At 42.0% G+C, this 20,238-nt stretch overlaps 1 protein-coding gene across 1 annotated transcript; it reads left to right on the top strand.

The window, feature by feature from the left end:
* The first annotated feature begins 14,699 nt into the window (after window positions 1–14,699).
* Window positions 14,700–20,238, top strand: LOC117260799 (uncharacterized). Its single transcript, XM_078172157.1, has 5 exons — window positions 14,700–14,887; window positions 15,236–16,003; window positions 16,418–16,838; window positions 17,743–17,859; window positions 18,334–20,238. The coding sequence occupies exons 3-5, from the start codon at window positions 16,788–16,790 to the stop codon at window positions 19,420–19,422; spliced, it is 1,257 nt and encodes a 418-aa protein (XP_078028283.1). The 5' UTR covers window positions 14,700–14,887; window positions 15,236–16,003; window positions 16,418–16,787; the 3' UTR covers window positions 19,423–20,238.

Genomic DNA, 20,238 nt, shown 5'->3' with positions numbered 1-20,238 from the left:
TTTGATGGGTGAGCCATGTGTTATTTTGCAAAACCTTGTTGATAAATTACAACACTAAAACGATGAATTAAACAATGCAATTGTTGGTAGTTTTCATTTACATGAGTGAAATCAAGTGCAGTGCTGTAGCTCCACCTTCGCTGAATGCATGCGCACTCCCGTGGCCAGGGTAAACACTTCCTATTGGGGGTAAGTACCGGACTATGAATGTGGATAGACAGGGAGAAACACACGCAAGCCGTGGTAAGATACGATATTCCTCACTTTATGAAGTGACTGATAACAAGATCTGTATAATCGATTGTAAAGAAATTCGTCAGGTTTTTATTTTGTAGACAATTGATCTGGATTTATAGCGTGATGGGATGACAGCTGCATTCGTGAGTAATCCATCCAAGAGTAATGTGCGTGCAAAGCTGTATGAAAGCTCTGTTATACATCATTTTATTGTAACTTTATCATTTTTTTCGCCTTGAAAACGTTGGACTACCTTGTCGGAAAGCTACTGTTCCGCTGTTTCATGTGATATGCGTGGCTTCTCGCTATGACACACAGTTGTGGAGAAAATCCACAGAGAAGAACAGGTGTGAATTTCGACACACTATGCGTCATTCGGGCCCATAGGGTTAAAGGTTTTAAAGTCTGAACTATCGGAAAAAAAGCTTTCACACAGCAAAAGTCCGAACCATGATTTTGTTTGGTCCGGACCGAGACCACCTATTTTGGTCAGACCAAATTTCGGGTCTTTGGTCCGGACCATGGTCCGGGGGAGCTTTCACATCTGTAAATTTGGTCCGGATCAAACGGAAAAGTTCTAAAGTCCGGACCAAACGAGGTAGGTGTGAAAGCACCCTTAATGAGTTAGCGTTAGCTAGTTAGCTAGTTAGCTAGCTAAGAGTGAAGGATGCGTTGGATAACGCAAATAAACTCAAAATGGAGGGGTTTGGAAATCCTGTTATTACCATATTTAGCTGAATAGCACAAAGACAAGATGTTACACTTGTGTTTAGAATGATGCTCTTTGTTTTTCATGCTTATATATTTGATCCTTTGTTTTTATTTACGTTTTCATAGCATTCCATCCTTTTTAAAGCTGAGGTTGTTGAGTTAAAATGAAAGGAAATGTTGATTTTCTGTTTGAATAGTATGGATAGTTAGCAGTTGTTTATGAGAGAGATTGTTTAACTAGTCAGGAATGATAATATGATACATATCACATATGATGCGGAGCTAGTTCAGGCAAGACAACAAATCCTGATCAACTGATCAGTCAAATGCTCTCCTCATCTGAGAAGGGCAGGCTATTTAAATCCTCGGCTTTCCCGATGATTCCTGGCTACTGTCCTACTTGTTGCTGCCACTGCTCGTGCTGCTTGCTCTGGCTGCCTATGAAATTTCTCAGCCCCACCACCTCCTCAGCATCCACCTGTGGGCTCTTTTTGTTTGATCTCCTGCGGGGGAATGCTATTCATTCCCTGTAATGTCTGTCAAGCAGATCATTTATTGGGAAATGAATAAAATGAGACAGAGCCTGATGCCAAATTTGCTACAGCCATGTTAACATTATTTATCTTATGTTTATGCCCATACAATAAGAATTAAAGTTCTCTGACTGAAATTCAAGTAATTTTTTTTCTAACTTCTTGGCATGAACTCTCTTATTATAGGTGCCAAATCTGATGACCTATTGTCCCCTGAATGGGTACCAGCTATCTTCACACACAGACCAGCCACCAAGAAGAGGAAAAGAGAGAATGACATGGAGAGGTATGAGCAGCACAACAGAATAAAGAACAAGAGGGCGGAGCAAGATTCAGTGGATGTCTTCCTAGAGTTGTCATCAGTGCCTGATGCTGAGCCAGCACCACCTGCTGAGGATGAGCAACGATGTCAAAACAGAATGTGCAAGGAAAAGTTTGACAGATTACAAAGGGAATGTAACAAGCTTAGGGAAGAAAACCAAAGGTTTAAAGACAGTATTAAATCAGGAACATTTGATGAATTGGCTTTTGAAAATCATGATGAAAAAGTGAAAACAATGATTGGAATCCCCACATATTCCAAGCTACAAGTAGTTTTAATACTTCTGATATCATTTCTACAGACTGATACACATCTATCTCCCTTTCAGCAACTTCTGTTAACTCTTATGAGGCTGAAAATGAACCTTTCCCTTTCACTGCTCAGTTGTCTTTTTAGGATCTCAATTCCAACTGCCAGCAGAACATTTCAGAACACCATTGAAGTGATACATGCAAGGCTTGTTCCAACACTCGTGTTTTGGCCAAATCGAGAAGAGCTCCAGCACAGCTCTCAATGCCCATGGTATTTAGACAGGTCTTTCGTAGATGTGCCTGTATTATTGACTGCTTTGAAATTTTTATCAAAAGCCAAGAGACCTAAGAGCAAGAGCACAGACCCACTCAAAATACTAACATCACCATACCATGAAGATTGGTATAACACCACAAGGAACAGTGTCTTTCATATCAAAAGGCTGTGGCAGCAGAACATCAGACACTTGACACAAACACTTGACTGAGAATTGTGGTTTTTTTAGATCGTCTAAACCCAGGTTATGTGATATTGGCTGATAGAGGCTTTGATGTGGCAGATTCAGTTGGTCTGTACAATACTGAGCTTAAGATCCCAGCCTTTACCAAAGGCAAAAAGCAACTGGGTCCCGTGATGTTGGAGTCAACACGAGTTGCACTTGCATCAGTACAGATCCATGTAGAGAGTTATAGGCGAGGCTAGAAATTGGTACACCATACTTCAAAGTACAGTAGGAATTCAAATGTGTGAAGCTGAGCATCCAAAAGGTGTAATTCCTCTAGACAAAATAGCCCCTGTGTGCTGTGCACTGACAAATTTGGCTCCCTCAGTTGTTCCTTTAGGGTAAACTCTAATGTTTACATAGTGGATTATTTTCATCAATGATGTAATGACTGACACTAATAAGTTCATAGTTTTAATCAAAAATATTTATTTCATGTTACTTGAATTTCTCCATTTCATTTTGTCCACGTCTGTATATACATTTTTACATATTTTGGAACACTTTTGCTTTGTGTGTTAAATAAAACACTTCAAACTTATACTGTGTTCTTTTTTTCCTGTTTTCCCTCTTTTGTTTCTTTCCCGCACACAGTTGCTGCATTTCCAACTTGACATTTTCAAACGTGTGGTGTAAAGTTTCAAACAACATTTGTGCATGTACTGTCTTTTACAGATTCCTGACTTGCACTGAAGTCTGACATCATTATGCAGGACAGACACCCCACAGTAACATCCTTTGCCCTCAGATGGTTTGGTGGCATGTGATGTGGGGCTGTAGACACACTTTGCTAGTAGCTGTGGAATGATGCACTTCTGGACAAATGTGTGTACCTTTTTACAGATGGTGTCAAGAAAGACATGATCAGGCAGGATTCTTGTTTGTTTTTTAAATGCAGTCAGCTGCAAATGAAATATAAAAAACTGTATGTCTGCTTCTCACTTTGGTTTTATTCATATTCCACATATTAAACAAAGTAAAAGTTTATTCAGTGGCTATTTTAACTTGTAGTATCTTTTACCCACACACATCCTGTCTCATCCTGCTGAGTAGATGAACATGTGGAAGAAGACAGAGGTGGTGGTCACCTCCACCTCCATCTCCACCACGTCTGACAGAGGCAGAGAAGCTGGTCCTGAGTCAGGTCTCTGGGAGACCAGAGGCTGAGGGCGTAACTCACCCCCAGGACCCAACAAGAGGCAGACACACACTTATCTACAGATAGGCTAGTACTTTTTTTTGTTTTTAAATATGTATGTTTTTATTGCAGTGTGGGCTGAGCACCCCATGATTTCATTGTACCATGTACAATGACAATAAAGTCTATTCTATTCTATTCTATAAGTTATTTGTTAGCCTTAATGTGGCAGCAAATTAAAAACAAAGACTTTGAAACTGAGATGTTGGAAAAAATTATAGGCCATGCCTACTGACTGTTACTTTTGTATTTGTAAAAAATAAAGAAAGCAAAATGAAATGTGAATGATTTCTCTTTTTCTGACTGCTGGAAGGTGATGGATTAACCTGCAAAGTGATAAAAACGCAGAGGATTGTTCAGATCTGAGAGCACGTCAGCCGTCAGCGGATTCTCTTCCCAGGTGTAAAACTAGACCTATGTGAATTATTTCTGCTTCAACATGATGGAATTGAGAAGGAAAGGACAGCTCCATCAGACTCTGGGTTTCTTCAAGTAAACCTGCCAGCAAGCAGGTTGGGTTCACAGAGTCAGTTACCATGGTGACTGACACAGAGTTTAAGTTACCTCTCATTCTGGAATGGAAATCCCAGAGTTTCCCCTCACCTCAGGGTTCACTTACTCTAGTTTTCACATAAGCCACTTTCTGGAATAGCCCTCTGCCCTACACACTGACTAATTATTAGAAAAACCAAAAGTAAAAGAAAAAAAGTTGCTATGAGATTTTTCTGGGAAAACTCTAACGACTCATGAATTAACGTTTGATTGCTACTATTAGCTAAATTACCACCTCTTAAAACAGCAGCATTGTTTACCCATCCTGATCGGAAATATTTATAACTGTCTGTGCTCTTGTAGCTATGCCTTTATTCTGGTAGCGGTGTAGGGTGATGAATTCTCCACCAGGTAAAACATAAACATCGCCGAAGTCGAGCTTCGGCAGGGACCTGCAGCCGGTGCTGCGTATGGGTCGCAATTGCCCTGTACTTCCTAATTCCTTTTATATCTTTCCTTCTCGGCTGCTGACAGAAAGTTGCAGTGAAAGTCCACTTCAGCAGAGTGCAAGCCATAGCTACATCAATGCATAGAACAACACTGCCATCTACTGGGTGACGGTGTTGCTTTGTGTGAATCACGAGCTATTTGTTTGTGGATCTGTGTGGATTTCGACAGGCAAATGTCAAAAGTCATTGAGGAAAGAGATGCATGTGTGTGATAGGTGATCCACAAATGCTGAGTCACACTTCACAAACAGAATTTTCAGTTTTACAAATGCCTTTTTTTTTTTACAAATGAAAAAATGATATATTTGCAAATACACATCTATTTGCAAAAAACAAATACAAGTTACAAATTAAAAATTTGTATTTGTGAATAGCAAAACACGTGCGCAGATCAAGAAATATTTGTAGATCACCCTCTGTGCATTTACAGGTATGTAGTGAGACAAATCTAACTCCATAGATTTTACACGGCATGTCAGCATCCCACAATAAAACAGGTGTGACAGATAGGACATGTAACACTGTAGTATCAGCCTCTAGTGTGACTAAAGAAATAAAAAGATATCCCACAAAAACAAAGAGAAGAACAAATGCAAAACTAAGATGTGTTTCAGAATATGGAGGAAATGTGTGGAATGGTTAAGAAACGGGAATGAAAGTGTGTAATACACACAATGGATTTTAAAAGTTAGTGTTTTTCATTTTCTTTTATATCAGACAAGATAAAGTTTGTTGTAGGCTACCTTTGTTTGTTTTACCAAACCCCCTCGATGATGAGGCAGTGGAAATAACGAAGCGGGCCTGCAGGACGATGAACCGGGATGAGGGAACATATAGGCTACGCTGTCACATACCTGGAGCACCGTCCTCGAGGAGCGACCTGACAGCAGGGGGTGTAGTCGCCCTGTCAAATAACATCAGCTGATATAAGGCACGTCACCAATGACATCTGGTGACGTTTCTGAGGAGACGGAAGACACCCGTCGAAACATGTCAAGGTAAAACAAACCTTACCTTGTCTGATATAAAAGAAAATGAAAAACACTAAATTAACACTTAGAAAGAATGTAGGTGACATGCATAGGCTTATGTTTTTTGGGTTTTTTTAAACGCGCATGTGGCTATCGGCGCTCGGCCTACTCCCACCAACTGCAGCAGGAGGACGGACATCAAGAGGACTGATTCCATCTGTCTATTCATTGTGTTATCCATTGTTTTACATGTTTGACATGTATGTTCTTATACTGTGGTTCTGGCAGAAGCATCTGTACAGTTTTGTAACCTGGATTTGAGTGTAGCTTTTCAGTAAATACGTTGAAAAAAAAACTTCATATGACATAGCCTATTGATGTTTCTTTATTTCCTCACTCTTCCCTCATCGTTCACGTTCATCAGGTCCACCTGAGCATTTAAAACAAACACTTCCTTCTGGTCTGTACTTTCCCCTCTTCCAAATGGACCCATATTGCACACACAGTCTTTTAAACTATTGTTTTTATAAAACGCGTGCGAATTAGAAAGCGCGCTTGCGTTTAAAAAAAAGATAACATATGCATGTCACCTCCCGGTCTCCGTAAGAATGAACTGCTATGGATGATTTTAAAAGTTGTTAAACACAAGATGATTAACAAATATAAAACTGAAGTATGAACACCAGAGTGTACATGAAATGTGCTGGGGATTTTTTGGATAATAGGCCTATGTAATGTAGCCTATAAATACTGTTCCTTTCTTTTATGGGTCTGTGTAATTTAAAAGGGGGCTGATAAAAGTAATGAACGTCAAAAGGGTAGGTGTAATAAGCTAAGGCTTCAGCCTACACCTTTAGGTCCTGTTTTGTCTCTTTTGTTTTTTTTAATGATAAGGAAAGCCTTAACTTAATGTTTATTTGTTGTCTATCTATAAGAGTATTTGAGTTTTATAAGTTGGAAAATAACTGAAATAAACTAAACTAATACTAGAAACATACGGGTTGGCAGGGCTATATAAACAATAACAATGGCATCTATCATAGTTCATATTCAAGTAAAAAACATGGAGTGGCTATTTTGGTGCATAAGAAATTGAATTTTCTAATTATTAAGGAACAAAAGGATGAGGAAGGAAGAATGATATGTTTGGAAGCAAAAATTAATGGAATAAAAGTTAATTTATGTAATATATATGCTCCAAACGTGAAAGATCCGGGTTTCTTTCATAAAATAAATAAATTAGTGGGAGGGAAAGATGATGGGCATACAGTTATTGCCGGGGATTATAATCAGGTTTTAGATGGGGCCCTAGATAAAACAACTTTCTCGAATAATGTACCTAAAGATAGAATGGCAATTAAACTATTGATGAAGGATAATGGATTGATTGATATATGGCGGCTTGTCAGTCCCAGAGAGAATATACATTCTGTTCTCATAATCACAAATTTCATTCCAGGATTGATTGTTTTCTGATTAGTAAAGATTTGGTTGAGACTGTCTCAGAATGTTTGATAGGATCCATAGCACTTACTGAACATGCTGCAGTGCAACTAGGTTTAACATTGGAGTCAGATAGGGTAAAGAAAAATAGATGGAGGATGAACATATCTCTGTTTCAAGATCCCCAATTCAATAATTTGATAAAAGAGGAACTTGACCAATTTTTTCGGCTGAACATTGGTTCAACCGATAGGGTTGGAACGGTTTGGGAGGCCTCTAAGGCTTATATAAGGGGAAAAATTATAGCTTATTCCAGTAGAAAAAAAAAAAAGAGAACAAACACAAAGAATAAATAATCTTGAGTCTAGGCTCAAAGAACTAGAGAAAACAATATCTGGAAAATACAATGATACAGTATTTAAACAAATATGTGACCTGAAACTTCAAATAAATGAAATATACAACAAAAAAGCAGAGTACGTCCTATTTAGACTAAAAAGTAATTTTTATGAGAGTGGCGAAAAATCAGGGAAATTACTGGCTAGACAGCTGCGTCAAAAGGAGTCTAGTCATGCTATAGCCGCTGTTAAAAATAATAAAGGGGAATTGTTGACAAACACTAAGGAGATTATTAAGACATTTGCAAAATTTTTAGAACCAGCTTTACAAATCAGAAATTAATCCAAAGGTGAGTGATTATGAAGCATTCTTCTCAAAGACTGATTTGCCAGAATATCAATTGATCAGAAAGATTATCTTGATAGCCCTATAACAATAGAGGAGGTTAAAAGTGCTGTTTTATCGATGAAGGCCAGAAAGTCGCCTGGTTTAGACGGCTTTCCCTCAGAGTACTATAAGAGGTATGTCGACAAACTAGCCCCTATCCTTGTGACAGTGTTTAAAGAATCATTCCTATTTGGTAAGCTACCAGAAACATTTAATGAAGCTTTAATTTCTTTAATTGCTAAAAAAGATAAAGACCTAACGGACCCAGGAAGTTTTAGGCCCATCAGTCTAATTAATGTGGACTGCAAAATTCTTACAAAGGTCCTCGCTAAGAGGGTAGAAAATATTTTACCATCCGTAATACAAGCGGATCAAGTAAGATTTATAAAAGGAAGGTCATCCACAGATAGACGTCTGTTACATCTCATACAGCTCAATCAGAACGAAAATATACCAATAGCTGCCTTTTCACTAGATGCGCAAAAGGCGTTCGACAGGGTCCTTCTCAAATAGATCAGGCTATGTAATAAACTGGCAAAAATCTGAAGGTATGCCAATATCAAAAGGGTGTAACCAATCACTTATTTCCAAATTTGGATTTAAATGGATCCCAACTGGAATGAAATATTTAGGTATTAGGCTATGTCCAGATATTGAAAATATTACTTCTATTAACATGTCTCCTTTAATTAAAAAAATTAGAATAAATCTGGACAAATGGAAACTATTAAATTTAACATTATGGGGGAAAATTAATATCATTAAGATGAATGTAGCTCCACAATTTAATTATATCTCTATGATGGTACCAGTAATTATTTCTGATGGAATTTTCAAACAATATAATCTTCTGATTACAGACTTTTTGTGGAATGGAAAAAAAACGAGAATAGCTCTGAAAAAACTGTTTGCCTCAAGAGAATGTGGTGGATTGGCCCTCCCTAATATGGAGTTGTATAACATTGCATTTGAAATGAATAAATTAACAAGGCATTGGGTAAAACATGGATCTAACCCATGGGTAAAAATAGAGGAGGTGTTAGCAGCATCATTTGGGGTTGTAGGAATGTTATCTCAGAAGAATATAGTAACACAGACAAAAGAGAGGAGCCTAATTTTACAGCGCGTGGGCGAGAGCACGCCCACTGACAATATAAGCAAAGTTATTCCTCTATATGGAATAATTCTTCGATCTGTATAGGAAAAAAGAACTCTAGCAACACTAGAAGAACAGGCAGCAAAAATACAGCTATGCAACAAGTTGATCACAAGATACAAAATGTAAGAACACAGAGCTCTACCAAACATGACGGAATTATCTGGCAGCATAGTGAAGTGAAGACCAGGCTTTTATAGACAGGAAGATGAGGTGAGTGAAGACAGGTGTGCCTCATCTGCTGCTGCAGGAGAAGCCAGCCACACCCCCTGACACACACATGCACTGCAGAACAGAAAAGAGGGGAGGGAGAGAGAGCAAACCCAAAAACATACCACAGGAACCAAAATCATCACAGTACCCCCCCCCCTCAAGGGACGCCTCTTGGCGGCCTACCAGGCTTGTTCGGGTACTGGGTGTAAAAGTCTCTGAGGAGATCAGGGTCCAAAATGAGGGAGCAAGAGATCCATGAACACTCCTCTGGCCCATACCCCTCCCAATCTACCAAATACCGGAAGCCCCGGCCCTGCCTACGTACATCCAACAACCGCTGGACGGTGAATGCAGGGTGGTTGTCAATGATCCGGGGGGGTGGAGGGGGTTCGGCCGGAGGGCTCAGAGGACTGATGGAAACTGGCTTAAGGAGTGGCACGTGAAACGACGGGTGGACATTCAAGGAGGGAGGCAGCTTTAGCTTAACCACACTGGGATTAATAATGTGATCAATTTCAAATGGGCCAATGTACCTGGGTGCCAGTTTCCGGGATTCGGTTTGAAGTGGGAGGTCATGGGAGGATAACCAGACCTTCTGACCAGGCTGGTAATCTGGGGCTGGAGTGCGGTGGCAGTCTGCCAGTCTCTGGTTCCGAGCAGCAGTGCGGATGAGAGCTGCCCGGGCTTCACGCCAGACTCGGCGGGCACGCCGGAGATGCCCCAGCACCGAGGGAACTGCCACGGCCGTCTCCTGGGCTGGGAACAGTGGGGGTTGGAAACCATTAGAAGCCATGAATGGAGACATACCTGTGGCGGAGCAAACTAGGGAGTTGTGGGCATATTCAACCCAGGAAACCGGGTGATGAGGTGACACAACGAAGGGCTGCTTCCAGGTCCTGATTCGCCTGCTCCGTCTGACCGTGAGTTTGTGGGTGGTAACCCGACGACAGGCTGGCCGACGCCCCCAATGCCTGGCAAAAGGCTCTCCATACCTGGGAGGAGAACTGTGGACCTCTGTCTGACACTATGTCCTGCAGAATGCCATGAAGTCTGAAGACATGCTGGATGAGCAGAGTAGCAGTCTCGAGAGCAGAAGGTAGTTTAGGCAGGGGAATGAAGTGCACAGCCTTGGAAAAACGGACAACTATAGTTAAGATAGTGGTGTTACCTTCCGATGGAGGCAGGCCTGTGACAAAATCCACGGCGATGTGAGACCAAGGTCGGTGAGGAATGGGAAGGGGGCGAAGAAGGCCAGCGGGGGCATGGTGAGATGCTTTGCTGCGAGCGCACACGGAGCAGGTGGAGACATACTCCCTCGTATCAGCGAACATGGAGGGCCACCAGAAGCGCTGCTGAAGAAGGGCCAGGGTCCGATGAAAACCTGGATGGCAAGTAACCTTGGAGCCATGTCCCCACTGGAGCACTGGAGATCTGGCAGACGGAGGCACGAACAGCCGGTCCAGTGGACAATCCTCGGGAGCCGGATGATCCTCTTGGGCCTCCTGGACCACCCATTCAATCTCCCACCTGGCTGCTCCCACCACACAGGAAGATGGCAGGATGACTCAGATGACTCCTCAACTGGAGGGGCGAACTGACGTGACAAGGCATCAGGCTTGACATTCCTGGATCCCGGCCGGTAGGTGAGCGTGAAGTTGAACCGGCCCAGGAACAGGGCCCACCGAGCCTGGCGTGAGTTGAGCCTGCGGGCGGAACGGAGGTAAGACAAGTTCTTATGATCAGTCCATACCACAAATGGGTGAGTAGAGCCCTCCAGCCAGTGCCTCCATTCTTGGAGGGCTAAAACTACCGCCAGCAGTTCTCGGTTCCCCACATCATAATTCTTTTCTGCCGGGGTGAGTCGGCGGGAGAAGAATGCGCAGGGATGCAGCTTCTGGTCCGAGGTGGAGCGCTGGGAGAGGACCGCCCCAACACCAGAGTCCGAGGCATCAACCTCTACCACAAACTGAGCTGCAGGATCAGGGTGAGACAACACAGGGGCAGAAGAAAACATGCACTTTAACTTCACAAATGCAGCTTCGGCTGCAGGTGACCACACAAAGGGAGATTTCACAGAAGTAAGTGGAGTAGCAATACAACTATAGTCACGGATAAACCGGCGGTAAAAATTTGCAAACCCCAGAAACCTCTGAAGTTGTTTTCTAGTTGTAGGAGTGGGCCATTCGGCCACTGCCTGAACCTTGGCAGGGTCGGTCTTGATCTGCCCTTTCTCCACCACAAAACCCAGAAAACTAACAGATGAAACATGAAATTCACACTTCTCAGCTTTAACATAGAGTCTGTTCTCTAACAATCTTTGCAGCACCAATCTAACATGCTGGACATGTTCTTGGAGTGAGCGAGAGAAAATCAAGATGTCGTCTAAATAAACAAACACAAATCTGTTGAGCATGTCACGCAGGACATCATTAATGAGTGCCTGAAAAACTGCTGGTGCATTGGTTAATCCAAAAGGCATTACAAGGTACTCAAAATGACCCAGAGGAGTGTTAAAGGCAGTCTTCCACTCATCCCCCTCCTTTATTCTCACCAGGTGGTAGGCATTGCGGAGGTCCAACTTGGAAAAGACAGTGGCCTGGTGGAGGGGACCGAAGGCTGAGTCAATGAGTGGAAGGGGATATTTGTTTTTAACAGTTATGTCAAGCCCCTGAAGTCAATACAGGGGCGTAGAGTCTTGTCCTTCTTGTCAACAAAGAAAAACCCCGCCCCCAACGGTGAGGAAGAGGGACGAATGATTCCAGCAGCAAGGGAGTCAGTTATGTAAGTCTCCATGGCCTCCTTTTCGGGCCTGGAGAGATTATACAGTTTGCTGGAAGGTAAGGGGGCGCCAGGGAGCAAGTCAATGCTACAATCATAAGGCCTGTGAGGTGGTAGAGACAAAGCATGATCCTTGTTAAAAACCTCCTGGAGGTCGTGATACTCAAAAGGGACAGAGGTGAGGTCGACAGGCTTGGGTGGAACTGATGTGATGGTGGCAGTGGTGGGGTTGGCTGAGTGTAAGCAATGTGAGTGACAAAACAGACTCCAATTGGTGATGGATGAGGTAAACCAATCTATGTGTGGATTGTGGAGCTTAAGCCAAGGGAGACCTAACACTAGCGGGTAAGTGGGCGATGAAATGATGTAGAGTGAAAGAGTCTCGTGATGATTACCAGAAAGTAGCAGTGAAACTGGGGCAGTACGGTGAGTGACACGGGCGAGAAGCTTTCCATCAAGGGCAAAAACGTCCTTGGGTTCTGGAAGGGGCTCTGTGGGTAAGTCAGACTGCAAAACAAAATCAAAGTCAATAAAATTGTCGTCTGCACCAGAATCAACCAAGACTTGGAGAGGTAGAGAAACTTGCGACCACGACACAGTACCCTTAAGCTGAATGCGATTGGAGGGGGGTGAAACGACAGATGCATTGCTCACCAGCGCCCCCCCTGTGGCTGATGAGCCTGCTCTTTTGGCAGAGCGGGACAGTTGGCTAGGATGTGGCCAGCCTGGCCGCAGTAAATGCAGAGCCTCTGGTGGAAACAGCGTTGATGCTCTGCAGGGGTGAGCCTCATCCTCCCCAACTGCATGGGCTCCTTGCTGCTGAGAGGTGATGAGGCCGTAGGCGGAGAAACACTGCAGGAAGGTGGCTCCAGAGACGCAGATGGTGCCGGCTGCCGGGGAGACTTGGGCTTCGAGAGGGGAAAAGGGAAACTCTGCCTGCCTGTTCTCTCCCTACGTCTCTCACGGAGGTGGTTATCTAAGCGAATGGCCAAGGAAATTAACTCTTCTAAAGAGGAGGTTTCATCCCGAGCAGCTAGCTCATCCTTTAACTCCTCACTTAACCCACGAAGGAACACCCCTTGTAAGGCTTTCTCATCCCACCCACTCTCGGCTGCAAGAATGCGGAAATCAATGGAGTAACTAGAAACAGAATCTGAGCCCTGACGTAAGGAAAGAAGCCGGTTACTGGCCTCCTTACCCTGTAGCGGATGGTCAAAAACTCTCAGCATCTCAGCAGTAAATAACTGAAAAGACTGACTAATGGATGAGTTACTGTTAGCCATAGGCACCGTCCAAGCTGATGCCTTCTCAATTAACAAGCTCATAATAAAAGCAATTTTAGATTTATCAGTTGAATACGTTAATGGCTGCTGATCAAACACAAGAGAACACTGGTGAAGGAACTGACGGCATGACCCTAACTCTCCCGAATACCTCACAGGTGTGGGGATGAAGGGTTCATGGGGGTGGCTGGGCTGGGTGTCTGGAAGAGCTGGAGCTTGAGGAGCTGGAGGCGCTGGAGGAGCCGGAGCGAGGACTGGAGCTGTCAGTGTGGTGAGATGAGTGGAGACTTGGTCCATGCGGCCGCCAAGCTGAGTCACACTGGTGGTAAGGTTGTGAAGAGTGTCCACAATCTCCCGTAGGGCTTGTTCGTGCTGCCCTACAAGAGCTCCTTGAGAGGATACTGCCTGCTTGATCCTCTCAGTATCTGCGGGGTCCATGGTGGCCAGATAATTCTGTTAAGTTCCGGTTTTGTTTGGACCCCAAAGCAGATACTGATGCAGGTAAGTAACAAAAAAAGGTTTATTAATAACACGAAAAAACAAAAGAGCAGGCAGTGGAGGCAGGGAGCTGGCTGGCTCGTAGAATATTCACCGAAGGATGGATTGAAAAAACTCAGGCACATGGTGAGGCACAAAGGACGACCTGAGCACAACAGGAAAAAACCACAGGTAAGTTCAAAAGAACTCTAGCAACACTAGAAGAACAGGCAGCAAAAATACAGCTATGCAACAAGTTGATCACAAGATACAAAATGTAAGAACACAGAGCTCTACCGAACATGACGGAATTATCTGGCAGCATAGTGAAGTGAAGACCAGGCTTTTGTAGACAGGAAGATGAGGTGAGTGAAGACAGGTGTGCCTCATCTGCTGCTGCAGGAGAAGCCAGCCACACCCCCTGACACACACATGCACTGCAGAACAGAAAAGAGGGGAGGGAGAGAGAGCAAACCCAAAAACATACCACAGGAACCAAAATCATCACAGAATGAGGTCCAAAAATTTCTTAATTTACCTCATAGTTTACATTCTACGGAGCCCCTAAAGGGACATGGAAGGGAAAAAAATAGACAGTTGAAAAAAAAAAAAAAAGTACTTTTGCAAGATCTCGCAAAACTTTTGCGAGATCTCGCAAAACTTTCCTTTAAGTAATGTACTTCCAGGTCAGTTTGGCCCATAGAGACTGCAAACAAATGCAACAATGGAGCGCATTCACCCATGGGAGAGGCTCATAGAGTTTTATTTTGAGATTGGCCTCAAATATAAAGACATTAAATCAGTGCTCGCGAGTAAACACGGTTTTCATGTAAGTGAGAGACATCTGAAGCGACTACTTAACGTAAGAGGACACTTCGGGTATGTATGCAACTTCCGGTATGGACTTCCCGTATGTAGACACGAAGAAGATTAACTTCCGGTATGGACTTCGCGGCGCCCCGCCGTCTTGTCTGCAGCTGGGTCCCTCTCGCAAATAGAGGGAGTCATGGAGGAGGATTTCGAACAGTTTTTGCGGTCTAGAGAGGTCCCTCAAGCGGCCATCATGCACATGAAAAGAGACAAGGTGGGCATAAAATTCATTCAGTAACGTAATAAGTCAGCGTAACAACACAGGGCTTGGAATAACGGTAGATGCTAACTTGGGGAAAAGGGGAGTTAGCATTAATGTTACGCTAGCTGTAATGTTAGCGCTCTAACTTTAAGTTATGCCAGTCCAACAACCATATGTCGTTAGGGTTACAGATGTTGAATTTCGCTTTGCCTTATGTCAAGCTGTGTGTCGTTGTACGCCACAAAATTGGTTACCATGGTAACTGTGGACGCCATGGCAAGAAACACATATTGTAGAGGCTGTCTAAATGTACATGTTCAAAGTAAACATTTCAAGTATTCTAATATTTTCTGTTTGCAGGTTGACAAGGCAGTAATTTCCATTATGACTGATGAGCAAATGGCCAAATATATCACTTCATATGGTGACAGGGTAGCTGCCCTTTCCTTCTGTCAACAAACAATGTGCAACCTTGACAAAGAGACTCTTATACAAAGATTAAGAGATAAAATAGAAACTCGGAAAATGAGATCAAGGACAAAAGGTGTGCTGTGTGGTACATCAGGTGTGCTCCAAAAGCCAGGTGAGGGGATGGCAAGACAGAGAAATACTGCAGGAGAAAAGACTTCCAGGAAGATTGAAATTGGATGGCTTCATTTTCACAGTAATGAATACCATCAAGTGAGGACCAAAAATGGCGGAGGAACAAGACATGCAACTGTGGAAAAAACAACAACTGTTGCTCAGATTTTGGAGCTAGGAAAGGAGCTATTTTTCCCAAATGGGCACTCAACCAAAGGGCAAGCTGACGACTTTACCTTTGAGGTCTGTGATTTTAAAAGAAAGCACATTCCTTTGGATGAGGCTGTTGGCAGACTGTATGAACAAACCAAACTGAAGCTGCTTAGATTTTATATTTGCACAAAAGACGAAGGACCTTCAACAGATCAGTCTTCATCTGAAGTGAATGAATGTAGTGAAGATTTTTTATCTGAGGATTTATCTGTCAGCGTCACTGAGGGAGCAGATTCACAGTTGACTGAGGATGGATCTCACCTTGATGCAGATGATTCGATTACAGATCTACTGGATCATGGACACTCATCTGACAGTGACATAAGCGAACAGGTTTGTGGCAGTAGGAACAATATTTGTTGTAAAGTCATGACAGATGGAAGGAGATTTTGTTTGAAGATTACATTTCAGGTAATAACTTCATTAAAAGATAATGCACATGTATTTCATAAAACACAGAGTGAGATTGTGTGCCAACAATGGTAAACACCTATTTTCTCACCAGTAAGAAACATTTTTTTAATGAGAAATATCACCTGTATACCACTTTGCTGCCAATGTATGGGAAGATGTAAGAATATCTAATAATATTGCTCATGTTGTATATTTCCTAATAGGTTTTAGTGGAGCTTCTTTGAACCATATGTATTTTTTGCACACCATTTGATCTTAAATATGTTCCTCCATTCCATGATTTTAAATTACTGCTGACAATAATTTTGAAAATGTGTCTTTTATTTGTTGTAGAATATGCATTTCCAGTTGCAACCAAGCTCCAAAAAACAAAGAGCAGCTTCTGAGACTGACAGCACAAGGTCCAGGAAAATCACATCCCTCTCATTCAACCCCAACAGACATTAAAAAAACTCACATTGGCCAGGGGCAGGACACCAACACAAGTGATCATGATGAAGTCTGGAATCATCTCCAGCCTTTTAATGATTTCCCTGACTCCTGCTTTGAAATTATTGACCTGACCAGAGCAGTCCCTAATGCCTCTCCACAAACAGAGCCTGACCACATCTGTTGCGTTACTTTTGAAGAGGTTCCAGAAGTAGACAAGGCAGATACAGTTGTATGGGATCCGGAAGAGGACCTTGGCAGAGCAGATGGAGATATGACAATTGTGATCACATTGGATAACGTCAACAGTGAGGATGTCACACAGGTAATGATAATGTGATAAGATCAGGAACGTTTTGGGGTAAGGAGGTAGAAATACTAATACAGGTGTTTAAACCAGTACAAAGAGTGGAATGTACTGCTACTTAAAGTCAGTAAAGTATTTTCTTTCTTTTTTTCAAATTTGATTGTATGAAACAATTCAACTGCCCATCCCGACTCCAAAAAAATTAACTATGTCCTATTTTTTATGGCATATGCACTGTTATGTTCCCACACAAATGAAATGGCCTACAGTGCTGTGAAACACTTACTGTACCGACTGTAATCTTAGTTCACGCCTTGTTTATTTAGACCTTCATTTTGCCACAGCAATAATTAACATCACATTGCTTATGCTACTGCTTATATGCTGCTACTTCAGAACAATTTAAATAGCAAAAAATCAAAATAATAGCTGATGAAAACCTGAGGAATTCCTCTGTAAGTTATCATTTTACTCTCTTAAGTCAGGCATGTTTGCTTCCACACAATCTCAAAATTCTCCCTTTTTATATCAAATTTCTATATCAAAATATTTTTCCCAAACTTCTATTTCTAATGTATAGTGCTATGTCATGCACAACTTGTCTTAAAAACAAATAAGTCAACAGAGTCCCTTTGAATTGATTCCTGAGATTGTGCAGCAGCACAAATAAACATTGATTTGTGACTTTATGATGCTTTTCTGTTTCTGTAATTTTAGAGGTTTTTGTCTTCTTTTCCATTTCCCAAAATGTATTTGGATTTTTTATGACTATCTCATGGGTGTTCCTGGTTTTAACTAGAAGATAGGATGATGTAGAAGACTAATTTAGAAAGACTTTTATAAATTACAGTCTGCAATCGCATCATAGACTTTAGGGTCAAAGTGTCTCCTGTCATTTAATACATTATGTTTCATTCTTCAGAGTGCTGAGATGAATGGAGTGACTATGCAGGCTTTCCAACTCCCATTGCCCTCAGCTAATGACCTGCCTACACTAGCTGTGCAGTCCATACATGGGGAGGCAGTGCAAACTGCACAGGTAAGATGCATCACTGCAAGCAACCCTGAACACATCCTCTAAACTACTGTATGATTTTACATAACTGTTTGGATGTGATATGATGGAGCCTTTGAGCATACCATTTTCTGAAGGTGTGGTAGGTCAGTCTACTCTAGTGCTCAGCTTTTAAAAACATTTGTTTAATGTCCCGTGAGGCTCTGGAGGAGCGCTGATGGGTCTGAAAAAGTAACTGTGATGATGTATATTGAAGTTACCTTGTCTTGGGATTGGAGACAACAATTTTTCAATAGAAAGCCTATGTTGTAAACTGGAGGTGTGCAGTTTGAAAGAAGGTCTCATGGGTGGTTGGGGAGTTTGAGTTGCATTATGGGAAACATAGGATGCAGTATTATTTTGACCTTCACACAAACGTACTAAAAGTTAGGATATTTTCACCTCTGCTTCATTGTTTAAACGCTCTTTTGTTTTGTGGATGTTTTGTTCTTCTCACAGGACAGTGGACTGAATCTTTTACCACAAGATTTGCCCTCACATTCAAGCAGCCTGCTTTCCCCATCAACCTCACTTGACTACCCAGGAAATCCTGAGAGCACACGACGTGCATCAATTTGCAGGATAAAGGTTGTTGAAGATCTTTTGGCTGTATTTATGGACAGCAGCATAATACATTTGACTCTAAAGATGGACTTTGTAAATGAAAAAGCTATTGATGATGCTGGAGTGTCAAGGGAGGTTTACACTGCATTCTGGGAACAGTTTCTTGAACAGTGTGAAGGGGAAACAGAGCAAGTGCCAAGGCTGAGGCCAGATTTCTGTGAGGCTGAATGGCAAGCAGTTGGACGGATCTGGGTGAAAGGATTATTAGACCACGGTGTCATGCCAGTGAGGCTATCAAAGGCTTTCATTTTAGCTTGCATCCATGGCATTGACTCAGTTGATGTAGACATCCTGATGACATCATTTCTCAACTACCTTCCTCCTGTTGAGAGATCAGCTGTTGAGAAGGCTCTCCAGGGCACAATGGAGGAAAGTGATGAAGAGGACTTGCTTGACCTCTTTAAAAGGATGAGTTCCCATTTCCTGCCTCCAAAGAACAGCATGCAACCTGCCATAGAAACAGTGGCTCACAAAGCCATTCTACAAGAGCCAAAATATATAGTTGATTGCTTCTCCACACCCATGGCACTTGTACAGCAGAAACTATCAGACAAGGAAAGTGTGTTGTCTCTGTATGAGTCAAAGAAAGCCACAGGCAAAAGAGTGTTGCAACTGTTTGAAACAACAAAGATGGTGCTGTCTCAGAGAGAGCAGGCAACCTTTAACCATCTCCAACGTTACGTGAAAAATGCTGACCAAACCAAAGCTGAAAAAATCCTGCATTTCTGTACTGGTTCCTCTGTCATATGTGTTGACAAAATTATGGTATGCTTTAATGCTGAAACTGGACTAAACAGAAGGCCTGTTGCTCATACCTGTGGTGCTACCCTTGAAGTACCATGCACATACAGCTCTTACCCTGAATTTCGCACAGAGTTTGACAACATCCTGTCCAGTAACTATTTTGAAATGGACATCCTGTGAACTTGAGAGCAGTCCTGATCAGGCCTCATAGTAATGGCCTCTTTATTGTATGGTTGATTATATTTTATTTATAATGATATACTGTTTTTGTTGTTTGTTTTGTCATTGAAACATCTGATGCACTGAACTGTGTGTAGAGCAGTCTGCAATTCTATTTTATTTTTGTGCAATAGTACACCACCATAGTTTTCACATGGATTTAATTTTTTAAATTACGCTTTAAAAATGACTGCAGCTTTCATTTCCATCAGTGTGACCCTAACATGAGCTTCATGGTTAAGCTTGTTGCTAAGAAAGATTACAGAGTTGTCCATCACTGGTGGAATTGTGAATTGTTGGTGTTAACGTGTTAAAGAGTCATACCTGTTGAATTGTGAATTGTTGGTGTTAATGTGTTAAAGAGTCATACCTGTTTGATTATTCAGGGGAAAACATTTTTAAGTTAATGTTTACAAAATCTACAGGCTGGTGTGGCCTGTGTGAAATGTGGCTTGGAAAGGCCTAATATGCTCAATTGGCCTTCAGAATGATTATGTAATATTTCCGTTATACTACTGTCATTTATTATTGTCTTACCTCAGCACCACATTATAACATTGTATCTTTTTTAGAAATAGAATGTGTGTGCATTTTTGCCATGAAGTGACCTTTATGCATTGTACTTTTTTTTCATATTTTCAAGTTCAAGCTCAATTGGTCTTAATTAAAAAACCAAACTGATATGGCATATTTTTTATTTATTCAGGGTTGCAAGCCAGGATTTCACACTGAGAAACAATACAGAATAACTACTAATAAAAATATTTCCACTGTTAA

This window comes from Epinephelus lanceolatus, chromosome 11 (assembly GCF_041903045.1).
Source record: "Epinephelus lanceolatus isolate andai-2023 chromosome 11, ASM4190304v1, whole genome shotgun sequence".
NCBI lineage: Eukaryota > Metazoa > Chordata > Actinopteri > Perciformes > Serranidae > Epinephelus > Epinephelus lanceolatus.
The sequence above is the reverse complement of the archived record's forward strand: the minus strand, read 5'-3'. Positions and strand labels throughout refer to the sequence as shown.